This window comes from Syngnathoides biaculeatus, chromosome 5 (genome assembly GCF_019802595.1).
Source record: "Syngnathoides biaculeatus isolate LvHL_M chromosome 5, ASM1980259v1, whole genome shotgun sequence".
NCBI classification, from domain to species: domain Eukaryota; kingdom Metazoa; phylum Chordata; class Actinopteri; order Syngnathiformes; family Syngnathidae; genus Syngnathoides; species Syngnathoides biaculeatus.
In genome coordinates, this window is record NC_084644.1 from 4,073,366 (window position 1) to 4,099,393 (window position 26,028).

The 26,028-nt window shown below is 45.5% G+C and overlaps 1 protein-coding gene across 2 annotated transcripts in view; it reads left to right on the forward strand.

The window, feature by feature from the left end:
* Window positions 1–26,028, forward strand: part of fhod3b (formin homology 2 domain containing 3b) — a 101,558-nt gene that overhangs the window by 48,061 nt on the left and 27,469 nt on the right. For both annotated transcript variants that reach the window (XM_061819012.1, XM_061819011.1), the window contains exons 4-8: window positions 6,592–6,659; window positions 9,686–9,791; window positions 23,228–23,322; window positions 24,371–24,482; window positions 24,982–25,076. In XM_061819012.1, the coding sequence (XP_061674996.1) occupies window positions 6,592–6,659; window positions 9,686–9,791; window positions 23,228–23,322; window positions 24,371–24,482; window positions 24,982–25,076 (476 nt within the window). The remainder of the gene's footprint in view (window positions 1–6,591; window positions 6,660–9,685; window positions 9,792–23,227; window positions 23,323–24,370; window positions 24,483–24,981; window positions 25,077–26,028) is intronic.

Here is a 26,028-nt window from a genome sequence, read left to right on the forward strand (position 1 = left end):
TGCCAAATAATTTCCACCTGAGTGCTATAATCTGCTTTTATTGACCCTTTATTCACACCTTCAGTCGGACAGAAGGGGGCAATTGCTGGCTCGTAGCATGTTAAACGTCAATGTCGGGAAGAAGTCATAAAAGCTAATTTTAGATACTTGGGTATTTTTTTTTAGGTTGTTGTTTTTTTGGGAGTTAACACTGTAAAATTGACTTTTTACCAGCACTTCAACCATCAGCAAGAACGTGGCAATGCATTCGTCTTGTTGCTCTTGTAATCTACTACGTATTTGAGTTGCTCAGCAACGCCGGCAAATACTTCATCTAAATTGCCTGCAACTTTTTTTTTTCTAATTGAAGACGTAGCTGTAGGGGTCTCCTCTGGGTATCGTACAACTTACATTAACCTGTTTTGGGGGGGGTTTTCCATTTTAAATCAGTCGTTGGAAGAAACTGAAATCCAGACTCTATAAAAACCTGAGAATGAGACATGCTAGACAACAGCAGCTGAGAAGTGCGGTTGCCTCTCTTTGTCCAATTTCCACACGGATTTTAGTCCCAAAAAGATTGAGGGCAGTAGGAAAACAGTTCGTGTAACTCTCCAGAATGTGTTTATTTTTGCAATTTGTTCCCATCTATCTGTGCTGCGATGGCAGGACAAATCTGCTCGACCAATAATTGAGCATCTGTCGGGGACTTCACAAAAATGGGTGCACCGATGAGCAGTTGCTAAAACGAGTACTTCCTAGTACCTGATTTTGCGGGGCAATTAGGGTAATACTTGGCCCCTGTGGAGCGTTGGACCACAGATGTACATCATTTTCTTCTCAGGAGTCCTTCAAAACTCATCTTTGTCAAAGTTTTGAGTTCATTGTCTGGGCCGCAATCGTTTTGGATCCAAAATGTTTTAGGTTGCTGAGGTCAAAGGGATTTCTTTATTTTTTCCAGTTTTTTTTTCATTTCAACTGACTTTTCTCATTTTTCATCAGTATTCAACCTCCCCCAGCGATAAAGAATCCACCCTTCACTTTCCTCTTGACAGAGAAAATCGTCGTATCGTCCCATTGTTGTTTGTTTCGATTGATCTTTGCTTCAGATCAAACATGAGAAAAGTTTATTGGTGTTGCCTTGACCGTCATAAAACTTCTTAGAAATAATAACACAGATGGAGGATTTTATTTCCCCTGGCTCTAAAAGCAATCAAACTCTTAGTGCTTGCATGTGATGTTAGTCAGATGGCAGTAAAAACAACACGGCCCTTGAGGACAAAATGGCTGAATGGTGGATGACACGGCCGCTCAGGCCATCTTTTTGCACCATATTTCTTAACCACAATTTGCTTTCGCGTACTTTCTGCGGCATCTCGGCCGCATCGAGCCTGGGTGGCCATTTTATTGTGAAATCTGTTTGGGTTCATCTCGGGTGGAGGTTCTGCCTTGCTGGAACGTCTCGCCTCCTTCGCGAGAATCAAGTTGAATTCGAAGCGTGACACAGTCGCCATCACGCGCTAGCAAAGGTTTTCCGACTCATTTCATCTGTCTCTACAAATCTTTGCGCGTCTTCAGCGCAATCTGTTTCCGGCCTTTAAGCGTGAATAGCTGTGCAAACGTCGTACGATTAAAGATGTGCTGCTACTGCGCTGTGTTTACGTTACCGCGAGTTACATTGCGGGTTGTAATTGTCACTTTTATCTCTTTGGAAATGTCGAAAATGTGACTTTGTGTTGACATTTGAGAAGAGATAACAGCTGGTGCATCCGTGTGAAGTCAAATACTTTCAACTTAACTAAAAAGGAATAAAAGGACAGATTGTGTTTTGACGTTGTCGTGCATCCTTGCGGTATAAAGAGTTACTCATGAGATATAATTAGACTCAACCTACTATTAAATTAGAGATATTGTGGATAAATCCATCAAGCTGTAAATAATTCAAAGGCTTATTATGCAGTTCGGTTATAATTTAGGCGCAGTCATCCAAAAGTTGGAGCCAAAATGATATCAACTGCCCCAAAAATGTGTTCCCACTTTAGATTTATCTGGGCTCTTATTCCCAGATTTGCATTTAAAGTATAAAAATGAAAAAATGAAGGAAAAAAAAAGCCCTGACAGATGCTATAAGCTATTAAGTTGGAAGTCTCAGCTGGTTTCAGGTAAACATGACTGTTGGAAGTTTCTTCACCCCCCCCCCCCCCCCCCCCCCCCCACTACCCCCTACCCAAACTCTGAATGAATAAGCTACGTGGTTTCATCCCTGGCTCTTTGGTGTGTATCGGTGCCAGACGGTATGGAACTAATCTCCACTGAGCTATTTCTCATTAGAGACGGGCCTCTGAGCGCTTCATCAGAGGGTGGACCATGGACAGGGACAGGGAAAAGATTTGTCTGTTCCTGCAGATGTGCCTTATTTAGTGTCGGGAAGGAATAACTTTCTGACAGTTTTATTGCACTCCGGAATCAAGGGCTAAAAAGGAGCGAATAAGTCTTGCGTCTCGAACTGCAGGAAGATGGAGCAACTGTCAACCGTGCGCACACACATGCTTCTGGGTTTAGAGAAGCCCGGTCAACGTGGAGCCAGGTGCTGATGCATCAACGTCGCCGGGTCGTGCTGCCGTCTGGTCGCAGTCGCTTGTGAAAAGCAGCTCTGGCTCTCGGTTATTTGTTGGCTGATTTACATTCTGCGTTTGAAAGTTAAGTCAAGTCAGAGATTACAGATTTAGACACGAGTTGCATCGGGAGCTATTTCCTTTGTTTTGTTTGGGGATTTCTTTTTTTTTTTTTCATCTCAGTGATCACAAGATCGTGTCTCAGGTTTGAGACATTTTCACAATAGACATTTCAAAACAGGACTAATTTCCCATGCAGAGGAGGTTTGTACATAAAATATTTGATAAACTATTTTGCATTTGGAGGAATCTTGATATTGTCTATTCACCAGACTGTTAACAACCATAGTTGAGCTGTTAATATATGCCCAAAACCTTTATATTGATTCAATTTTGATTGATTTCTGTGACATTATGTTGAAAATGATGAAGTCCTTATGAAACCGATTAATTTCCACACTCGGGGCAGCGGCAAAACTACAATTATTATTTCATTAATTGAACTATATGAGAAAAATAAAAGCTGGACAACAGCATACAGCTTCTCTTTAAAAAAAATAAATAAATCTAAGTTAATTCTAAAACAATCTAAAAGTCTAAAACGCAAACGAAAAAGTTGTACTTTTCCAATGTGCGCTAGCTCATGTCAGCATGATTCTGTGACAGTCGAGTGTTCAACGGAAATGAAAAGCATCATGGGTAAAGATTGACGTCCCTCCGAGCCAATGGGATGCCAGGAAGATGTTACTGCGATAGCCATTGGGAGAGCAGCTCCATCGCGCCATACAAATTTGGGGGCTGCCTATTTTTTCCTTTTGTATCCTGAATTTTCCTTTGTAACTAGAGACAATATTTTTCCGAGGAGGCGTCTCATAACTTGATTTTTTTTTTCTTCACTAGAGACATTTTTAAATAAAGGTACCACTCTACAGTATTTGTGATTAGCATACACAACCGGCCCAAGTTTGCGTACCTCGCCCGTACGGCTAACACAATGCAGCAGGCAAAAGCCCAAATGGGCTGAACCACGTTCTGTTGTTTAAAAGCTCATTCATCCCCACCAGTGCCGAGCTTCCCCGCCGCCTTCCAGATTTATTGTTTGTGGATGCCGTTGCCTGCGACCGTGACATTTTCCACAAAAGACCGGCCCCGCTCATTAGCTATTTCAACCATGTATAGCTCTGGATGTGCAAAACATTGGAAGCCGCGAGCCACTCCCACATCATGCCACGGAATCACAAATCAGAATCTAGCAAAGCTTGTTAAGTGGACAAGAACAGTTTAGAGTCCGAGGTGTTGGATTTCAGCAAGCAAGTTCGTATTGTATGAAGACCCTCAGCAACATGTGGTCTGCTTTTGATTCTCATTTTACAATCCATTGCAAAAAAAAAACATTTCTTCTAGTGACGTATAGGAGTGAGGTAGCCACTTGCCACCTTACACCGAAAGTCCATTTGTTCTCATTTCAAAACCATTTTTTCCAAGGGAGATATTTAAATTCATTTGCTGCAGGGTCGAGTTGCCTCCATCACAAAATAATTAATAACTGCACAGATTTTGGTTTGCGACGTGTTGTTTGGCCTTGAGGTTCGCCGTTCATTTTCATGCCCGTCGTTTATCATTATATGTTCAGCTACATTATATTTACAGTCGGTGAGTATATGCTTGGTATAATTTATACATGCACTTGATTGATCATTATTTGCATTGTTATCCGGGTCGGGGATGAGATCCTGCCCCAGGTGGAGGAGTTCAAGTATCTTGTGGTCTTGTTCACAAGTGAAGAATGGAGCGGGAGATCGGCAGACGATCGGTGGGTGCAGCGTCTGGTGTGATACAGACTTTATATGGGTCTGTTGTGGTGGAGCTAAGTCAAAAGGCGAAGCTCTCAATTTACCAGTCGATCTACGTTCTTACACTCTCCTATGGGCACGAGCTGAACAAGATCCCGGATACAAGCGGCCGAAATGACTTTCCTCCGCAGGGTGTCCGGACTCTCCCTTAGAGAACGGGTGAGAAGCTCGGCCATCCGGGAGGGGCTCAGTGTCGAGCCGCTACTCCTCCGCATTGAGAGGAACCAGATGAAGTGGCTGGGGCATCTGATCCGGACGCCTCCCTGGTGAGGTGTTCCGGGTATGTCCCACCAGAAAGAGACCCCGGGGACGACCCAAGGACACGTTGGAGAGACCAAGTCTCTCTGCTGGCTTGGGTACACCTCGGGATCCCTCCGGAAGAGCTGGAAGAAGTGGGCGGGAAAAGGGAAGTCTGAGTATCAGTGCTGAAGCTACTTCCCAGGCGGCCTGATCCGGAGAAGCGGTAGAAAATGGATGGATGGAGAAGTTTACAGCACCTGGTATTATCAGAATTCTGAAACAATTTCACATTGTGTCAGCGCAGTAACTATGCCTGTTGTTGTTTCTGTAAAAAATGAGGGGGTGGAATACCCACGTGTCTCATTCCTTGTTGAAGGCGGTCTTGCATGTTGCAAATCAAGGTCAGTGCGTCTGATAGTGTTTGTGATAGCGAAGGCCTCGTTGGCCCTGATGCCTCAACGCAGCTAGAGACTCAACTACCCCCACTTTTAGCCTCGCAATCTTGTCAAAAGTGTGGAAAGCGATTTTGCAGCCACACTTTAATAATGGGCACGATCACGTCATTTCTTTATTTATTGACTCATTTATGGGTGGAAGGGTGCTGAGGATGGAGCTGCCAGGCAAAAGAGCGAGAGGAAAGAAAATGTTGATAAATGTCGTTAGGCAAGACACGAGGAGGAAGATAAGATGTCAGAGAGGAAGAAGCACAAGATAGGCTTGGATGGAAAAAGACGACACGCTGTGGCGACCCCTGACGGGACAAGCCGAAATTTGCACCACAACTGTTGCCTTCTGGGGTGTCACGAGGATGCACATTTTAAGGTCTTCCAATTGACATTTTGTCATCTTTTTGCAAAAATATGTCACGGTATGATGTTGCACGTGGTGGTGGTGGTGGTGGTGGGGGGGGGGGGCTGCGCGTAACTATAAAGGCACCCTGAAGAAACGGGACCCAGCCTACTTCTTCTGTCTGGTCCAGCGTCTGAAAGTAAGCGGCGTGTGTGTGCCCGCAGAACTGGCAGACAACATACATCCTCTCTCTTTCTCTCTGTTCAGCCGCTAAAGGGATTTACGCGATGTTGCCAGCAACTTTGATGAATAGGAACCTTTTGCAATGGATCCCAATTGGTGTGCGTTTCTCGCACTTTAGGATGGGATTAGAGTTGGTCATGTGCACAAGGGTGCGTGTTTCTGTCTGAGAGAGAGAGGCTGTCAATTGCAATCCCTGCTGACAAAGTCATGTATTTAAAAGTGCACCAGTAAAGTACATAGATAAAAAGTGCATCTATTATGTATGAACATGTAGATTGACTGTAGTTGCTGCATGACTCGTGCTGAGTCAGAGAGCGTTCAGAAGCGCTGATGGGGAAACCTCCCAATGTGCTCAAGACTGCCGCTCTCTGGCTGCTCGCACGCTGACAGATGACACAAAAGTTGTCGCAGGAAATGTTCTCGTCCATTAGAAGGACCCGCGCAGTTTTCAGCACGTTTCCATCACTGATTAACGAGCGGGTCGTTTTGTCGCCGTTGCGGCGTTTCTGCCACGGATTTGCATAACGGCGTGCTGCGTATTCAGCACCGTCAGCAGGAAACGACTCGCTAACTCTGCACAGATGTGGCTTCTGCTCTTCTTTTTGCGCCGGCTTTTGGTCTCCCGGCGTATTTTTTATTATTTTTTTCCCGCATTTAGCCACGCAGGGGTAATTGCTGCAATTGAAAGTCCTCGGAGACAATGGAGTTGTTATTCACCGACGCACCAGGAACACTTAAACCACAATTCAGGGGCGGTTAATTTAGGGTCGGATAAAACAAATTTGTGCCGTTTATTCAGCACTTGCGTTGTGACAACATCATAAGACGGCGGTTCCACATGTATGACTGATTTGTTCCCTTTGCTCTCCGTGCAGAAAAACTCTACAACTCGACTGGAAGGGAGCTGAGGAGAGCCCTTTTTTCCCTCAAGCAAATCTTCCAGGTAAATCTTCCCTTTTCAGCAGCTGTTTTCTTCCACCTCCACACTGGTAGTAACAATCACGTATTTGTGGTAAAGCCGTTATGGAAGCGGTTTAAGCGTCTCCGGGGACGAGGGGGGAGCCCCGATGGCCCCGCGGTGTTGGGCCGCCGTCTTCCAGTTCTCCCGTCTGAACGCCGGGCTTTATCAGAACATGCTCCAGCTCGGCTTTAAATAACAATGTTACTGACAGGTAAGAGTTGCAGGTGGTTTTGTCATCGGGGGTGAAATTGCAAGAACAACAGCTCCTTTAAACAAGCTGTAAAAGAAAGGATAACATTTGCTTGCGTGGCATTGATTGAATACTTGAAAATATCTAGATAGATTGCGAAAAGTAAATTGCGAAAACTAGAAGCTTGATTCCCTTAAACGTCTGCAAAGAATATGTCGTACCCAATTCGAAGAGGCCTTTGAATCATATTGTATCCTAAGCACCGACGTTAGGAAAGGCCTTTTAATGTCCCCTTCCATTAGGGTTAAATCACAAATGACATTAAATGAGTCTGTGAAACGGTTACAGGTTGACATCTATGTGGTCAAAAGCCCCTCAACACCAAAACACTTTCAAATGAGAGGATTTGAAGTCGCCCGCAGTGTGACGTAGTTTTGGTCATCATATTCATATATTATTCATATATTGACCACTTTGATGGCTGTAACCTGCACACTCAAATCGGCTGCACGCCCAACACGGTGAGATAAATTATCCTCTGGTTGAATGGGGAAAAAAAATTCAAACCGACGTCATTATTTTTGTCCTTGTTTAATGTGCTTGTAATCATTGCGGGCGCCACCTGAGGATTCCCTTTTGGACCACTAAAATCAGTGCTAAGCTAAATAGCACAAGGTGGATGTTAAAAGTCTACGCCCATCTGGGACTGGAAGAAGACCCGCCTGTTGTGATGAGTTTCCTCCATGTGCTCGTTTGCTCTGACTCACAATTACTGCTCCTGCTGCTGAAAGACTCACCTGAGAAGTATATATATATATATATAATTTTCAAATATATAAAAGGTATTTGCCTCTTAGTGATTCAATGGCGATTTATAACCTACATGGAAGTCTCTAATAAATCGGTTCCATTGAGGTTTCTTGGCAAATCTAGTATCTGGACAATTTCTATGGCAAAGCCAGAACCCTGCTGACTGGACTTCGGATCCAAGATGTGCGATCGTGACAGAGGAACCCAAATTGATTTCATCGGGTTCTTTCACGTCCCCTGCGGTTAGTCTTAATCAAAATCCACTTTGTTTCCTCCCTTGCTGCCGTTCCGGTCCGAACACAGCAAACAAAACTCACTTTATCCCCTCAAAGTCTCCGTAGCCACCTCCGCGAATTGCGTGCCCTGCAGGCGCAACATTAACGAGAGCATCAGCACCTAACAGGATACGCAAAGTTGTTAGCGTGTTTACAGTTAGCGCCTGCATATGTAACGGATGGTAGCTAGCTAAGCTCCGCAACGGTATGTTGAGGATTGAAGCGTTGGGGTCAGTCGTCACACGTTAACACGCAAGGCTTGCGCATGCAGAATCCCACTGCTGTTCTAGGCAGGACATTCTTCTTCTTCTTCTCCTCCTCCTCCTCCTTCTTCTTCTCCTCCTCCTCTCGAATTGTCCCGATTAGGGGTCGCCGCAGCGTGTCATCTTTTTCCATCTAAGCCCATCTCGTGCAGCTTCCTCTCGAACACCCACAGTCCTCATGTCCTCAGTCACAACATTCATCAATCCTTTCTTTGGTCTTCTTCTCGCTCTTTTGCCTGGCAGCTCCACCCTCACCACCCTTCTACCAATATACTCACTCTCTCGTCTCTAAACATGTCCAAACCATCGTAGTCTGCCCTCTCTCACCTTGTCTCCAAAACATCTGACTTTGCCTGCCCCTCTAACGAACTCGTTTCTAATCCGATCCAACCTGCTCAGTCCAAGCGAAAACCTGAGCACCTTAATTTCTGCCACCTCCAGTTCTGCTTCCTGTTGTCTCTTCAGTGCCACCGTCTCTAATCCGGCCTCACCACTGTTTTGTAAACTTTGCCCTTCATCCTAGCGGAGACTCTTTTGTCACATAGAACACCAGACACCTCCCGCCAACTGTTCCACCCCGCTCGGACCTGTTTCTTCACTTCCTCGCCACATCTCCATTGCTCTGTATTGTTGACCCCGAGTATTTGAAGTCGTCTCCACCCTTGGCAGGACACACCCTGCTCCAATATGATTGGTTGGTAGATCCCAGACAGGAAGAGAAGTATGTGACTTAAGTGTAGCGGGATTAATACGAATCCCACTAAGCCGAAAACACCCTAATCTTAGCCCTAAACCTACCCAGCGCAAACTCCTTTTGATTTTATGCTGTGCAAATGTGATAATTATTTGGATTGGTCAGCGAGTACAGCTGTGCAGGAGCCAATCATGCAGCAGCAGGGCGTGTCCTACCTCTAAAGGGTCTTGAGCCTTGCTTTAACATTATTGAAGTGGTAAACAAACCCAATTTTTACTTCAAGTAATGGTCATTACTTGCTCGTGAGTACTATCACCCTTCACTCTGTTTAAATTATGACTTATGAGTGAAGAATGTGGTTTGTGGGGACGGGTTTTGGATATTTTACGACGTGAAAATGAACAAAACCTGGACACTGCAAATCCATCAACTGATTCAGACGATAAAACACAAACGACAGGCCGGGAGTTTGTTGTCATCTCACTGCTTGCAATGTCATTTCCTTTCAATTATTTTCTTGTACAAGGCACAGAAGCAGAACGCAGATTTTTTTTTTTTTTTAATTGCACATCCGAACTGAGGTCAGGGAGAATCTGTGCCTAACTTACTCAAAGGCACCTCGACAAGCATTTCTCCAAAATAAGACACACATCTTTTTTTTTTATTATTATTATTGTTATTTCAACCTTCAAGTCCTTTCGGATCCGCTGCTGCCATCCGAAAATTACAAATATTTTTAGGATTATTGTCAAGTTTTCTTGTCCTTCCTTCTTTAGGACGACAAGGATCTGGTGCATGAGTTTGTGGTGGCCGAGGGACTGACGTGTCTGATCAAAGTGGGCGCCGAAGCCGACCAGAACTACCAGAATTACATCCTCAGAGGTACGTGAGCACACTTTTCCAATCAATCACCAAACACTTCACTCCATAAACGAGTAATCCAGTACCACGCGTTGACTATGTAAATGGATACACGGGCCGTATGACCTTCTCCCACGAAAAAGTCAAACAAAACGAAAAATAAAGCAATGTTGAGGCCGAGTTTAGTTGTTGGTAAATTTATCAGTCCCCTGGTAGAGCGGGTGAGAGACCACATGAAGCATGTGGTCACATGCTTTTTGGGTCGGATCGTGGAGGACTCACTCGCATCCTGCAAGGCCGTTGACATTTTACTGCCTGCTACGAGGGTCACACATGCTTAAGTAAGTCATAAAAACCTGTCGGGATCATAAAATGTACCCCCTTTCTGCTTTTTCCATCTTTTCCTCTGTCGAGCTGGTTTTGCTTTGGATGTGATCCAACTCAGGATTGCGAAATTCCCGGAATTTACCAATTTGGAAACTCCACATTGGGATGTGTGAGAATGCTCCTCAAATCCATTCAACTGGGACTTTGTTACGTTCTTAATGAAAACGTCATTATCCAAGCCGCTTATCCTCACGAGGGAGTCTTTCCCAGCTAACTTTGGGCAAAAGGCGGACTACACCCTGAACTAGTCGCCAGTCAGTCGCGGGGCACACATCGACGCCGTCACTGAGCGGGAATCGATCCCACGCTGCCCGCACCAAAGGCAGGCGTGTGTACCACTGCACCATCAGTCACTCCCCAGTTAAAATCAACCAATAAATCACAACACGAAAAATGAACAATGAAATTTTGATTTCTTTGGCTGCGTTTTATTTTGAATTTCTGCATTTTTTTCCTGTAAATTCTTATTACCGGTGTCACCCACGGTAAGGTCAGGGTTGAAAATGACTGGAAATGGAAATTAAAAAAGATTAAAACATTTGCCAGTGCAGATGTGAGGTTTGAGCAGGACGCGTCGCGGGTGAAAGTGCGTCAGCCAGACCTTTTGTGCAAGACCCTTTTAGGTGAGCGATGTCAATTTTGGGCCCCCCTTGTGTTTATTCTCTTAAATGTGTCGCGCTCTCCATGTGCAGCATTTTTAAGAGGTGACCTCATCTGGAAGTCTGCGACAAGTTCTTCTGTTACCCCCCCCCCCCCCCCCAACTTGTGCAGGTTATAAACGTGAACATGACCCCTGCTTGGATTCTGTTGGCCTGATAAAAAGGATTTTCTCATTCACACACGGATTGAATCGTACAGGAGGAGGAGGGGGGAGGAGGTTTTATTTGGACCCGCCAGAGTTGGAGGAGATGCCGGTGCCACTGTGTGATGAATCATGAGACCACTTCTCATATTATTTCCCTCCCCTGTCTGATCAAAACATCCTTATCGCTCGTTCGCTCCTCCTCGTGTTTCAACATCACGATGAGAAATTTAAGCACGCTCAACCATTTTGATTCCTCGCCTCACTTGTCTTGAATGGCCACAGAGTATTGAGGATGGAGCCGGTCCCTTCTTTCTCGCGACAAGTTCAACTTGAGACGCGTGTAGATGGACATAATGTAGATGTGTGTAGATCTGGAATCTGAAATGTCGTAGAGATTCCCAGGAAGAAGGGGCTTTCTGCGGGAGGGTCGCAGGGCTGGGATTTCCGTACATGTGTGGGGAGAGAAAAAAAAAAAAAAAATCAAGCATTCAGAAAAAGTGCGTTTTTGAAAAATCTCGTGCAGATGACATGTTGCCAAAGCCTCGTTCAGTCGGAGGTTGTTGTTTGCGTGCCAGTGCGGTTCTTGGCGATTTCAATTGGTAAAAACTAATGAACGTGGATGGGACAAAAATGTTGCGACCCATCTGATATTCAAAAGGGTTTAAAACGGCTCACTGAAGATTAAAGATTACAATTCATTCGCACAGAAAAAACAAATTTTCATTTTTTTAACATGTACTTTAAGAAGTGTTATAAAATGCTCAGGCTCTACAACGCCGTTGTCTGATAAATGAAAACAACACGAGCTTTTAATCTTTTTTTTTTTTTTTTTTTTTTTTACATAAATCTGTGTGTGCAGTTTAAGCATCCCCGAAGGGTGACCCACTGATCCTTTGTCGTATTTTTAACATAACGTCTTTCAACTTGAAGCCAGATCCGAAAGGTAAAGAAGGCAGCCATGAACGTGCCTTTGAAAGCGCCGTCGCGAATCAATAAAAGAATCTTAAAAGAAAGGAGAAGAAAAAAATCATTCACACTTGGGCCTCGTGAGCATATGTACATTTTACACGCGCGGGTTCCCAGACTTGGCCCCATCCACATCCACATCTTGCTTTTTTTCCCCCCTTCTCCGTTCGTGACGGCCCGAAGGTGTCTGTGACCAGTTAGTTCTGTGATGTGGGTTATTTCAGGGTCCGCTCCCTTCTGGAGGCCCCCCCCCCCCCCCCCCTCGCACCTGGCCCAGGGACCGGGATTTAACTTGCCGGAGGCCTGTAGTTCTGGCCCAGGGGGAACCGTGTTTGCCTTCATCACCCCATCAGTGCAAATGGGAGTGAGGTCACTCTTTCTCAAGTGGCTTTTTTTGTCATTTGGTTCGGCTACTCCGTGCTCAGTCCATGCCGCCACGTCACAAATGCGCGAGTGAAATTAAGGCCTCGTTAAAGTTAATCATTCTTCCACCCATGGATGATTTTTTTTTTTTTTTTTTTAATTTAGTAATTGTATGCTGCATACCTATAGCGTGTCAAATTGAAATACCGGGGAGAACCTCTGAGATGGAACACAATCTCTTCTGCGGCGCTAATCGACCTACGGATTTGAGTTTTGAATGACATTTGGTCCCATAACACAAATAAATGAATATGTAATGTGCGAGGTGCGAATAATCTCTTGCGAGGTCAAAGTGTTGGAGTGGTAAGTGCAGAAATCAATGCAATATACAGTAAAAGTTGGATGTTGAATTATGAAGGCAATTTCATCGTTTTAAACAATGTCCGTAGTCACAAACAGCGAGTGCAACAAATAGTTGGATGACGAGGATTCTCTTTTCCACTTTTTGCACTTCGTGTGAAGTTGGTCACATCTTTAAAAAAGAAAGAAAGAAAGTGAGGGAGAGACGGGAGAAGCATCAGACGGGCAAACTAATTGCAGGCACCTTGAAGCAATTATCTCTTTCACTCAAATTGTCCCCGTGGACAGTCTCCGGAATGATCTATGTTTTTACTGACACCTACAATGCTATTTCTGCATCTGCACTTTTTTTTTTTCTCTTCCTTTTTGGAACACTCTTCGGAAGAGAACTTGACAGTTTGAAGTCTGCAGGAATGTGGAGAAACTTTGCTTTTTACCTTTTAAAGTCAGTGGGCAGACGGCGAAACACCGCACGCGGCGCTGGTATCGCTGACTTCGAGTCGTCACATGCTCTATTATTTCGCCACTTGGCAGTTGTAATCGATAAGTCGTGCTCATATTTCCTTTTTCTGCTTCTATCATCCTCCTAACTCTTGCTTTTGTCGCTTTGACGCTGTAGTGAGAAGGTCTGCGGTCTTTAAAGTGCATGGAATGTGTAATTTCTAACGCAAATGATCTTATCTAGATGAAAATATACGTTCAACTATTCCATAAAATGCATATCCTGTTCGACGTTTTTTACCAAAAAATACAAGTGTTAATGAATTTAAGTCCGCGAACTTTGACCTAGTTTCTCTTACCTGCAAAACAACTCATTTCGTAGGCGGACCTCTGACGTCACAAAATCTGGGATGGGCTGGGCTGTTTTGGAGCGACGATAAACTGGGAGTTAAATGTATTCCAAGCATAAACCACAAAGTTTTGCGGTTCTGCTCATGACATCTTTAGGAAATTGTGACAAAAATGGAGTTTGGACGGGTCTGGGTACTGCCTGGAAATGGCATCAGTTCACCACGTGAAATGATATTTATGGTGAAGTAAGTTATGACCATCTGAACTCTCAAATAAATGAGCCAACATTTTAAACGGATTACGTTCATTAAAACCCTTATTTGTGAAAATATACCAACTTAGACTACGTTATTGGCTTCTGTGTGTTTTGGTGCAATAATAAGTATTTTACACGCAAAGTAGTTGTCGCGTACCAAATCAAGGCCGACAAGGCTGAGCAGTGGTGGCTTGTCTCCACCGCGGAAGTGGATCGGATGAGGAGGCGGTTTGGCCGCGGCGTCTTTCTCACCGCTGCGCAGAGGTGGATTGAGTGGGGAGGTGGTTTGGCCGTGATCCGCATATCATCTAAATAAGGCTCAAAACGATAAGGTAATATTGGCCCGGTCACTTCACTCGGTTGTGAGATGTTCTTCGAAAAGAGCTCCCGTGTCAGAAGGGGCGTGTTCGTCGCCCATAGTCGGTGCCACAGCGTGTTTTTAATGGCGAATGTCCCAACGTGACGTCACGGGCAGTAGATGCAGCCAATATGGCCACCACTTGGATGTCGAATGAGACTTCCGCAACTTTGCGCATGGATGACGCGCTCTCCGCTCATATTTATTTTTTTCGTATGGCCATTGAAGTGAATAATGATACCTGTATTTTTCCTTCCAATATCTTATTTCCAAATGTTTATAGGGATGACACTTGGGCTTTAAAGACGTGCTGGTTCCAAGGCTATAAACCAACTGGCCTTGTCCAGGGACGAGATGCTCGAATCCATGCGTGCCTTGTTAAACGCTCTTGTGACCTCATGGACAGTTAAGAGCACCTGAAACACAAAACCCGTTTCATTGGTCTATTGTGGCTTTTGTACTGTGGCGTTTTTATATCCACGGTGGCATCAAAAAGAAAGAGAAAAGAAACAAACTAGAGAGTTTGGCAAACTGCCCGCCAAGTTCAAACTCTCACTTGACTTTGTTGGAACTCCGCGATGCAGCTTTATCGCGGGCCTTCTCTGCTTTGTCATAGCTAAAAGAACTAGATTATTGCTCGGCAAATCTTTCTTTTTCCTTCCGGTATTTCAATTCCAAGGTTGGAACAAGCATCTTTTCCTCCATTTTTGACAAAGTATCAGTGTTTTTGTGCTCGAGTTTTTCTCCACTTGAAAGAGTGTAACAGAATCCCGTCGATGCCGCTTTGACCATTTTGGTGAGAATTAAACGAAAGTCCAGCCGCGGCCGTGTCAACGTGTCGCCGGAAGCTGTCGTCGGCCGTGTTGCGGCTCGGCTCCTCCGGAGGTGCCGGACCATTACTTTCCCGCCTCTTCCACATAAACACACGTGCACGCTTTGTTATTGCGGGAGCGGTGATTTCCCTTCCTTTCCCTCCATGCTGGGGCTGATGAAAAGGCACAAGGATGCAACCTCGAGGGTATGACGAAGGAAATATTTGGAGTGAAACTCATCCGCTGGATCTGCGCTGCACGTGAGGCGCCGATATCAGGACCGTTCGAGTGCTTTGAAGCATGCGATCCACATCGTTTCTTTACATTCTCCCTGGTTGATTTCCACTTCGATGTCACCGTTACGTAGTCCAACTGGCTCGCTTTTTGCAAAACGACTCCAGCTCCAGAGCAAGCGAGTGCCGCGCATGTTTTCATCCTGCAAGTCCTCAACTCCACTGGTGACATTTGGCCTCCGGTACGGTTCCTTCCCTCCAGACGACTCCGTTCGCCGCGCTCTGCTCTGGCAACGCAATTAACATGTTCAAGTCTCGAAAAGCTTTTGACTCGCTAACCTTTACTTGAAAGGGAAACCTTGACCCTGTGATATGTTTTTGGTTAGATCAGACCGGTTACCCTCCCCCTGGCCCTCGAGTGAAACCTAACAGAGACCCTCCGTGTCCCCCTCACATGGTCAGGCAATTTACCCCCACCTGCATGACCTACATACTCCTTTTTTTTTTTTTTTTTTACTCCTTTCATGCGTGCAAGTCTCAAGGGAAACAAGATTTTGCGCTTTCTGCGACTCTTCATTCTTGTATCCAGAGTCTGTGGTCCGCCGATGAGTCATCTTGCGTCCCCCCCGCCATGGTAGACTTTGTTGCCATTCATTGTTTGGCGGTTTTCGTAGGCATCATCCACACAATTGTGCATTGACAGTTTCCTGCTGACATGGTAGCCGAACCTTGTCAGCCCCAGTGTGCTCTAAATGATAAAATGAGAAAAAAAGCACATGGCTTACCAAGACCAGAACTTTAGATTTGGCCTATGGGGCATGTTAACATGTTCATCTTTTTCTTAGCATACCATTATGGAGGATGTCATTTTTTGCCGTTGCGCCAAAGTCCCACCCTCTAAGGTCAGATGTAGGTGAATTCATCAGTCAAGCTTTTAGTGACTTTTTCATTCATAACCTCTGAAGTATGACTTTAAATATAAGCCAAGTGTTGGATGTACAGTATACAGAGTACAAGATATTTCCTTCCCATGACCGACTCAGAACTTCACGAGTCCTCCACTCCAGAGAGGACTTGCTGCATGCTGTTAGATGTGTTTGCATGTCATCAGGGAATTTTTTTTTTGGGGGGGCTTTGGTCCACACTGAGTTGTCAAATGCTTGCAGACGTGTGCTTGACTTCAAAATGGAAGAATCCTCCTTTCAACGGCACTCGCACTTTTGTGACCTCGCTGTCGGTCTGGTGTTCTATGTGACAGGAGAGTTTATAAAACTGTGGTGAGGCCGGCCATGATGTACAGATTAGATACGGTGGCACTGAAGAAACAACAGGAAGCAGAACTGGAGGTGGCAGAAATCAAGATCTTGAGGTTTTCGCTCGGAGTGAGCAGATCGGATCGGATTAGAAATGAGCTCGTTAGAGCGACAGCCAAAGTTGGATGTTTTGGAGACAAAGTTCGAGAGTCCAGACTTTGGTGGTTTGGATATGTCCAGAGCCGAGAGAGTGAGTATGTTGGTAGAAGGGTGCTGAGGATGGAGCTGCCAGGCAAAAGAGCGAGAGGAAGACCAAAGAGATGGATGTTGTGAGGGAGGACATGAAGACTGTGGGTGTTAGAGAGGAAGATGCACCAGATAGCCTTAGATGGAAAAAGATGACACTCTCTGGCGACCCCTCATCGGGACAAGCAGAAAGGAAAAGAAGAAGAACAGGTGTGTCCTGCCTAGAACAGCAGTGGGGATTCCACATGCGGAAGCCTTGCGTATTAACCTGTGATGACTGCCCCCAACGCTTCAATCCTCAACAAACCTTTGGGGAGTTTAGCTAGCTGACATCCGTTACATATGCAGGCGCTAACAGTGGGTGTTAGAGAGGAAAATACTCGTAGGCTTGGGTGGAAAAAGATGACAGGCTGTGGCGACCCATAACGGGGCAAGCCGAAAGGGAAAGGAGATTGTCTGGCAGTCGGCTTGGTGACTGGAGATGTTCTGGCAGGCGCAGCTCATCTTGCTCGGTCTGGACTCGTGAGATTTTTATCCACGAACATGTCCTTTCCTGGATCGAGACCGCAAGCGAAAGACTGCTGCAAGAAAAACGTTCGGGAGAAAGTCTTAAGCTGATCACGATCCGTTATGGGTAGGTCGTGCGCCATTAGATTTTCCCAAATTTCCCACTTTAAATAGTCATATATCATAACTATATCATCTGGACAAGTTATCTTTAATATCTCAACATCCTTAATGGTTATAAACAAAAGTGTCAAACCATTTATTAATCGTGATTGGTAAAATGTAGAAACACTAAAACGTTAACTTTAATGACAAGACCGCCATGGAAAAGCGGGATCTCAACTTCATGCAGATCATATTCTTAATAGTCATACACATGGGGGGAAATAATCCATGATGGGTATAAAATAAATTGGAAAACAATACAACAATTTAGCATTTGGTCAGCCGCTGATGAAAAGTCACAAAAGTATAGGGAAGACTTGAGTGCGGTTGTGCGGGTTCTTTTATTTTGATCTTATTTTTGACTTCTGAGCCTTTTTGTTCTGTGGATCCGGGACAGACGCGTGTGCAACTTTCCGCAAAATTTCTGGTGGAGTTTGAAATCAGCATCACAAAAAATGGGGGAGAAAAAAACAAAACAAAACACGGAGTTCATCCTTCCCATCCTCGCTGAAACGACAACTTGCATGCGGAGATGCTTGGCTCGGCTTGAGGTTTTTACGTCGGTGAACTGTAATTTCCTCAAAACCTCCGGTTGAATTCTGACAACCGGGCCAGCAAATTGGACCTTTGAGTTTCCATGTTAAGTATTTATGTTTTCAAAAGGAACGGCTTTACGAATGACGAGTCCGCTGACGTGTTGCACAGGCTTTGACGGCGTTTGAGCTTCTTGTTTTGATTTTATTCACTTTGTGGTCCTCATCTGTTGTGAACTTCCTTTTTTTTTTTTTTTTTTTTATTATGTCTTTTGATGGAGGTTAAAGTTATTGCACGGGATGTTGAAATGTTGACGTTGGCAGCGGTTTTAGAGGCGAAGAATCTACATTCAACAATTCCTGACTGCCGGCTAACGCGCGGGGTAGCAAGATAACAGCCCGAACGCCACGGAGACTTGGCCTCCTCCCGAAGTGCTGATAAAATAAATTCTCCTCGATGAGGGACAGTCCGACTGACCTAGTTTTGCATATCTTTCCAAATAAAAAAAAAAAAAAAAAAGCGAAGGGGCAAAGTGATGAATAAGTTCGGGAAAAGGGAAGCTTTGTGTTGATTTCACGCATCTTTCCAGATAAGGTGACTCCTCCGGAGCCAGCTGACTCATGTCGGCGCTGCCAGCCTAACCTCGGAGATTTTCTCACCTTGGCAGCGGTCACGGAGCAGCCCTTCCTGCGCATTCCTGCGGATTTGCAACATAATTGCCGCGGTTTACGAGAGCGCGGTCTTTAAGAACCGCGGCTGTGGCTCAGACGCTTCGGGTCTTTCATACAGAAGGTCTTTTTTGCTTGCATGTGTTTTCTTCCCAGGCTCGCCGTTCCCATCGTGGATACATTTAAATTCCAATCACTGAGCTTTGAAGGCCGCTGACCGTCTGCCAGCATCTCATTACGTGACATCCATGCAAAAAGGGGGCAGAGCCGTGTTATTGTTGAACTTTGTGTGAGGTATTTTCGACCTGCTCGTGATTAACCCAAATGGAGGGCTCACATTTTTTGGACCCAGATCAGTGCCTGAAGTGGACGCTGTCCTGCACAGTCTCAGAGCTCACATGCTCTTCTTATTAATTCTCTTAAGAATCTATTAATGTTGTCTGTTACACGCGAGACTTGGGGGCGGAGGGATCGGGTCTCAGCTATCTGATATATCATCCGTGCCAATACAAGAACATCCAGTCGATATTTCTGGTTTTTTGTGTTGTTTTTACGTGAAATATATACATACAAAGCAACCTAAAAGTTGCAAAACATTTCAGTTTCTTTGGACCCGATTGCAGATTTGTTGGCGTAGCAATACGCAGTGCTGTCCTAGTGTTTTCCAGAACTTTATATTTGGCCCATGGGGCATTTATGATAGAGCCTTCGGAATTCTGCCTGGCAACTGGCCACCAAAACTGTTTGGCCCAACTATGAAAATGAATCTTGTGTATTTTCATTCATCTGCCACCCTGAGTATCGCATAACTCACATCATGGTGAGAGCCCACCCTATTTTTTGCTCACCATGCATACCACCACCCGCACTCTGCGCTCCAGCAGGTTTATGAACAATTTTTATTCCCAAAGTCTGCCCTACTTTTGGTCAATCTTTTCTTGAATTTTTCTGCCCCAAACGACAGGAACACTGCAAAAAATCATGAAACTTACTTCGTTTGAAAATTTTTGCCATTAAAAAAGTTGGGGTATGGGCATTAGCGTTGGATCGTGACCGAAAGAACAAGATCCCGGATACAAGCGGGCGAAATGACTTTCCTCCGAAATGGTGTCCGGGCTCTCCCTTAGAGATAGGGTGAGAAGCTCGGTCATCCGGGAAGGGCTCAGTGTCGAGCCGCTGCTCCTCCGCATTGAGAGGAGCCTGATGAGGTGGCTGGGGCATCTGATTGGGATGCCTTCCGGACGCCTCCCGAGTGAGGTGTTCCAGGCACGTCCCACTGGAAAGAGACCCCGAGGACAACCCAGGACATGCTGGAGAGACTATGTCTCTCGGCTGGCTTGGGAACGCCTCGGGATCCCTCCGGAAGAGCTGGAAGAAGTGGCTGGGGAAAGGGAAGTCTGAAGCTACTTCCCCCTGGACCCGATCCGGAAAAGCAGTAGATAATGGATGGATGGATGGATGGATGGAAAAAGTTAGGACGTCTTCGTCATGTTTTAGATACCCAGGTAATGTTTCTCTCCCCCCACCCCAGGACCAGTTTCATAAGTCATTTAATCATAAGTAGGGGAAGGAAATACATTTGCCTCTGACAGAGGTAGCTGCTGTGTGAATAATTTTGTTTCCCAGGGTTGCATTTTCCCTAATTAATGGTAATTTTAGTTCGTTTGTTTTTTTTAAACAAGTTACAGTATCATTTTGCCTCATTGTGGTTTACAGTATTTACATTTAAATGTTCTTAAATCTCAGCTGGCGTGCGCTAATTCCATGACGAAGCATTTTTAAATGACTCTTAAGGAAAGATTGCGGTCGTGTGGGTTTTGGTACTGTGTATAAATGTTTAGCCATTTGAATTTGTCCAACTGACGCAAGCACTACACGAGCCCGTCATGCGTTACGATCAACGTGTCTGTTAGCGGCCGACTTTAGGAGCGCTAATGTGTCCTCTGTCAGCAGCTGAACAATCCCGTTGCGCGATGAGACGTTGAAAAGCCTCAACGCAGTATCTGCTTGAAACCTTTGAGGGCCGTGCGGGACTTACTCAGGTGTAGCCAGCAGATAAACATTGGCACGGTGGTCGTAGCAGTGGTCGACTAGACACGAAGAATGTAGCTCGCCGTGGAAAATCTGGAAAATGTGTTACTTTGTAGACGGAGGTCTTCGCTGTGGCGATGCGGCGTTCTGGAGTCAGTGGAGCGGCTGTTGATCATGTCATTGGCCCTGTCGCCCATCCGTCAGCGGCGCTCCCGAGCTGAACGGGGGGAGTTCAGGGGAGAGGGTGACACTGGAGTCCACGCTGACTGAGGAGGTTAATCATGTTTTTATAAACACTCTCTGATGTGGGCTCTTTGCACTCTCCACATCGTCCTCGCCGCCGCTCGGGGCTCGCCCGATCGAGAGGACTGTTAGGAATTCTCGTGTCGGACACGTTGGGAATAATTAACCGGGAGCGTACTTGAGCTGCACCTGGCACGATGATCATTCGCGGCCCCTCTGAAGACCAGGAGAAGTATGCGACTGACGGTACAGCCTCTTCGAAGTATTTTGACACGATGACCAAGTGAAGATTAGTTGGTGAAACTACCGAGGAGCGCTCAGTAAGCCAACAACAGTTTTGGCCAGATACAGTAAAAGTTGGTGTGTTTGGGTCATCGCATCCACTGTGATTTTATTTACTCAAAGCTGCTGTTTTTTCTTTCTTTGTGATTTAGAGGGGAAATCTTGGAAATACACTTTAGTCTTGTTTGGTCGTATCCAAACAAGTGGCCTATTTAGGCAGGAATTTGGATGATTTTGGTGTTCCACTGGAAAAATAATAAAGACTCATCATTTGGGTAAAAGGCTGAAACAAAGGATTGTTCTGTTTTCTGAACAATCAGGCAGAGGGATGATCATCTATAATTGCTTGGTTGAATAACTGTTTGATTATCGTTTTCGAAGACTAATTTGTGGGAGAGGACGGTCGAGGTCAGAGGCCAAAGCGTCTGTTCCGACCTGTTAGAATCCTCAACTGAGTGCTTTTGACGTCCATTGCTGTGAGAACAGGAATCCTGCTGAATTCTCACGAACGAAACGACATTTGAGGAACCTCAACGGGCACTCGGGAACGGCAGAAGAAGAACTCGAAACTCGAGCAAAAAGAGGAAGTGACTTTCATTTTTTTTCTCCTGTCAGGGGGGAGTCACAGCGAGTCACTCGCGTGATTCTCAGCCGGGTTTGGGACCGGCCACTGGCTGAGAATTGAACCCGCGCAGTCCACATGGAAGACAGCAGTATGTAATATTGGTTCAAAAACCCAACCAAACATTTTCCTGTAAAATATGGACCAAAAGTTGAAGAAGTGCAGAATTTGAAGTTGGACGGGATGACTCATAACCACTGATTTCCAATTTTTTGGCAAGCAAAAATGAAAAATAATCTAATAAAAGGAGCAAACTCACTGAAATCACTCGGGCTGACTGCATCTTTTAACCCTGAACGTTGGACCCGCATAATCTATTTTGATGATTTCTTATGGGGCAGATTCATTAACAAATGAGATTAGATGAACAGATCTACGGTCGACCGGATTTGGTTCGCCTTCAGATGCTAGCACAACTCCCTAATTCATTTGGAAAGGCGTCTTGTCTCTGTGAAGTTTTACGTTTTTAACCAGCAATTAATTGGAAATCAACACTTTTTTTTTTTCCAATGTTACCATGTGTTTTCTGTCAATATTTTGCTGTCCACTGCGACCCCCCGCCCCCTTTTTCCCATTAGCTGATTAATGGAGGTGGTGGGGGTCAAGCTGCGCTCATCCTGTTAGTGTGAGCGCATTAACCCCTCGTTGTGTGCTCGGATGTGACCGCCGAGGCTCGACTAAGCACCTACTGTTTGAAGAAGAAGAAGAAGGAAAAACTCCGTTTGTCAGTGCAGCTGTACACCCCCCCCCCCAATTCCCTCTTTAACAGAAGCCCCACACTTGTCTGACCGAAGCGCTTCCCCCGCTGAGATCCCTGGGCTCTTATTCTCCTCTTATTTATGTATCCGCTTACACATGGAAGTCGTGTCAGCGTCCATCGAGGCGGTCTGCTCAAATATTTTCCTTACGGTCACGTCGGCCCGACTTGAGGGATGAGAGCGCGCCGACGTTGTTTTTTCAAGTTTTTCCCCGGACAGTAGCTCGAGTTTCGACGTGGGCCACGGCAATATAATTAACACCTTTCACAACAATGCACATCTGTTTGTCGCGTGTGATTTGAGGAGGAAAATCGCGTGGGTTTCCTCCGGGCACTCCGGTTTCCTCCCACATCCCAAAAACATGCAACAATAATTGGACACTCTAAATTGCCCCAAGGTGTGATTGTGAGTGCAGCTATTTGTCTCTATGTGCCCTGCAATTGGCTGGCGATCAGTTCAGGGTGTACCCTGCCTCCTGCCCATTGACTGCTGGGTTAGGCTCCTGGACTCCCCGCAACCCTTGTAAGGATAAGCGGCAAAGAAAATGGATGGATGGATGGAGGGATGGATGGATGGATGATGGATGGATGGATGGATGGATGGATGGATAAACGGTACTGTACTTTCCCTGGCCCATGTTTTACTGTCAAACAATGCTATTGTGTTATGATTGAATGCTTCAAAAGCTGCTGAAAAAAAAAAAATCCGTCGTTTCACCTGTTTTGAGAAGGACAATTTGAGAGTAAACAAAAAGAAAACTTTCAGTGGCTGGATAATGAACCAAAATCCTCCCGGTCTTGTTTTCTCTCGTTGCAGCTCTGGGACAGATCATGTTGTTCGTGGATGGCATGAATGGCCTCATTGGCCATAACGAAACCATCCAATGGCTCTACACCCTTGTTGGAACCAAGGTAAATTAAAAAAAAAAAAAAAAGTCATAAAAATAATACTTCGAGTCATGATTCCACCACAGTTATATGTACACTGACTGATCTCATGTACTGTACATTCAGAAATTTTGAACGCTTTCTACCAACATGTTAGTGTAGACAACTCAGCCCCCTAGTGGCCAAATTGTTACACATAAAGCAGATATCAGACAAACTCCCCTTGATAAACTTTGGAGCATATCAATTTCTCGTCATTTTTGAAAAAAACTAATTCATACAATAATTGCCTTTCTATTCATACTCCTACATGTTATGGATTTAAATATATGTTAAATATGCCTCCTATTTTGGTCAGTTGGAAAGCGTTGGCCTCACAGTTCTGAGGACCCAGGTTCGATCCCGGCCCTGCCAGTGTGGAGTTTGCATATTCTCCCCGTGCCTGCGTGGGTTTTCTCCGGCACTCTGGTTTCTTCCCACATTCCAAAAACATGAAACAATCATTGGACACTCTAAATTGCCCATAGGTGTGATTGTGAGTGCGGCTGTTTGTCTCTATGTGCCCTGTGATTGGCTGGCAACCATTTCGGGGTGTACCCCACCTTCTGCCCGCTGACGCCTGGGTTAGGCTCCAGCACTACCCGCGTCCCTTGTGAGGATAAGTGGCAAAGAAAATGGATGAATGGATAAACACAATTTCCTACAAGGTTCTTCTCAAGTCACGCAAGACAGGAAGCACTCCTGTAAGACAAGAGCAAGTTTCTTTCGGCTTGTCCCTTTCGGGGTCGCCACAGCGTGTCATCTCAGATGAACGCATATATATGTTTGGCACAATTTTTCCGCCGGATGCCCTTCCTGACGCAACCCTTCTCAGGGAATGGAGCCCCAGTGGGATACGAACCCACAACCCCTGGTTTACCAAACCAGTGCTCTAAACCACTGAGCTACAGGGCTGTAAGACGACATCACTTTTTTTTTTTTCCTGGACATATCTTGATCCACGTTTGCGAACACTTAAACGATGTTTGACGCTTTTGATCGTTTATAAACGATTTTGCTCCCAACCGCGCAGTTCCGACTGGTGGTGAAAACGGCCCTGAAGCTCCTGCTGGTGTTCGTGGAGTACGCGGAGTCCAACGCCGCCGTGTTCATTCAGGCCGTCGGCGCCGTGGACGCCAAAAAAGGTAAAGCGACACCCGGGTGAACCAGAACAGTAATAACCGAGCGGATCAGCACCAATTAGTACAGTCTTGTTTCAATCATTTTTCTCCAGTGAAGTCACCAAATGCAGAGGCGTGCGTCCCATAATCGGATCAGCGCAATTGTAGAGTTAAACCGTAATCTCATTTGGATCCACATGTTGAAAGTATAAATAAAATTTCGGCCCCACATTTGAGAGGTTCAGGGCTGAAATCTCCACTCGGGCCCTCGTATGTGGACTTTGGGTGCTTCCCTTGCGCTTGTGCAGGTTTTCTTCAAAGGTTTTTCTCCCACATATTCACAAAACACGATTATCTTAATGAAAGACTCCATCTGTTTTGAAAATGTCCATAAGTATGAATGTAAGCGTGAATGGTTCCGATCGACCGGGAGCCGGGGGTGGCTCCAGCTCCCTACTGACCCTATTGAGGACAAGCGCTTTGGCTGATTCTACCGTCTGTTGTTTGTATTTTATTCTTTCAGGCACAAAACTGTGGGGGAACATCATGGAGATCTTGGACGAGAAGGACGGAGTGGATACGGAATTGCTGGTGTACGCAATGACACTCGTCAATAAGGTGGGCGGGCCTCGTAGCGCAGAGACTGGATTCATCAATCGCGGTATGGACAAGGTTATGAATCCAAATTCTGATCAGTACATGAAGTATAAGTTGCGGGAAAGGAATGTACACAGAGACTTGCTTCGATGAGTTTGCAGGTGGAAGAACTTGAGAAGCTTAAAGGTCAAGTGTCATCCCTATAAACATTCTAAAATAGATAACGTCATGAAAAATACGAATAACATTATTCACTTCAATGTCCATACGAAAAAATAAATATGAGCGGAGAGCGCGTCATCCATGCGCAAAGTTGCGGAAGTGTCATCCGAGTGGTCACCATATTGGCTGCGTCCTCAGTCCGTGATGTCACCCCGGACGTTCGCCATTGAAAACACGCCGTGGGACCCTAGTATGGGACACGCCCCGTCTGACACGGAAGCTCTTTTCGAAGAAGAGAACGTTTCGCAATCGAGTGAACTTACCGGGGCAATATTACCCTATTGTTTTGAGCCATATTTAGATGATAGGCGGATCACGGCCAAACCGCCTCCCCGTCCGATCCACTTCCGCGGCGGAGATGAGCCACCTCGGCCGACAAGACCGAGCCGGCCCCGGAGGCCGTCCTTCAGCAGCTGCTGCACGGAAGCCTTTCGATGTGTACGTCGACACATTTAGCACCCCTGACTTACGGATTACGCCCCCCCCCACACACACACCCAAACTGTGTGGGGTTTTGTTTTTTTTTTCATTAATAACACACTAAAAATAATGCATTTCATGACAGTGGCCCTTTAACAGAAGATTTGATTCTAGGAAAAAAAATCAAAATAAAACAAAGCGTCTATAGTGCATTGTGTAGCTAACAACATGGGCTAAATTTAGCTCCTGCGGGCTTGTGAAACCCTCTGAGAATATTTTCTGATTACTGTCTGCACAAATAAACTTGACTCGACTCTTCCATGGCATGCAA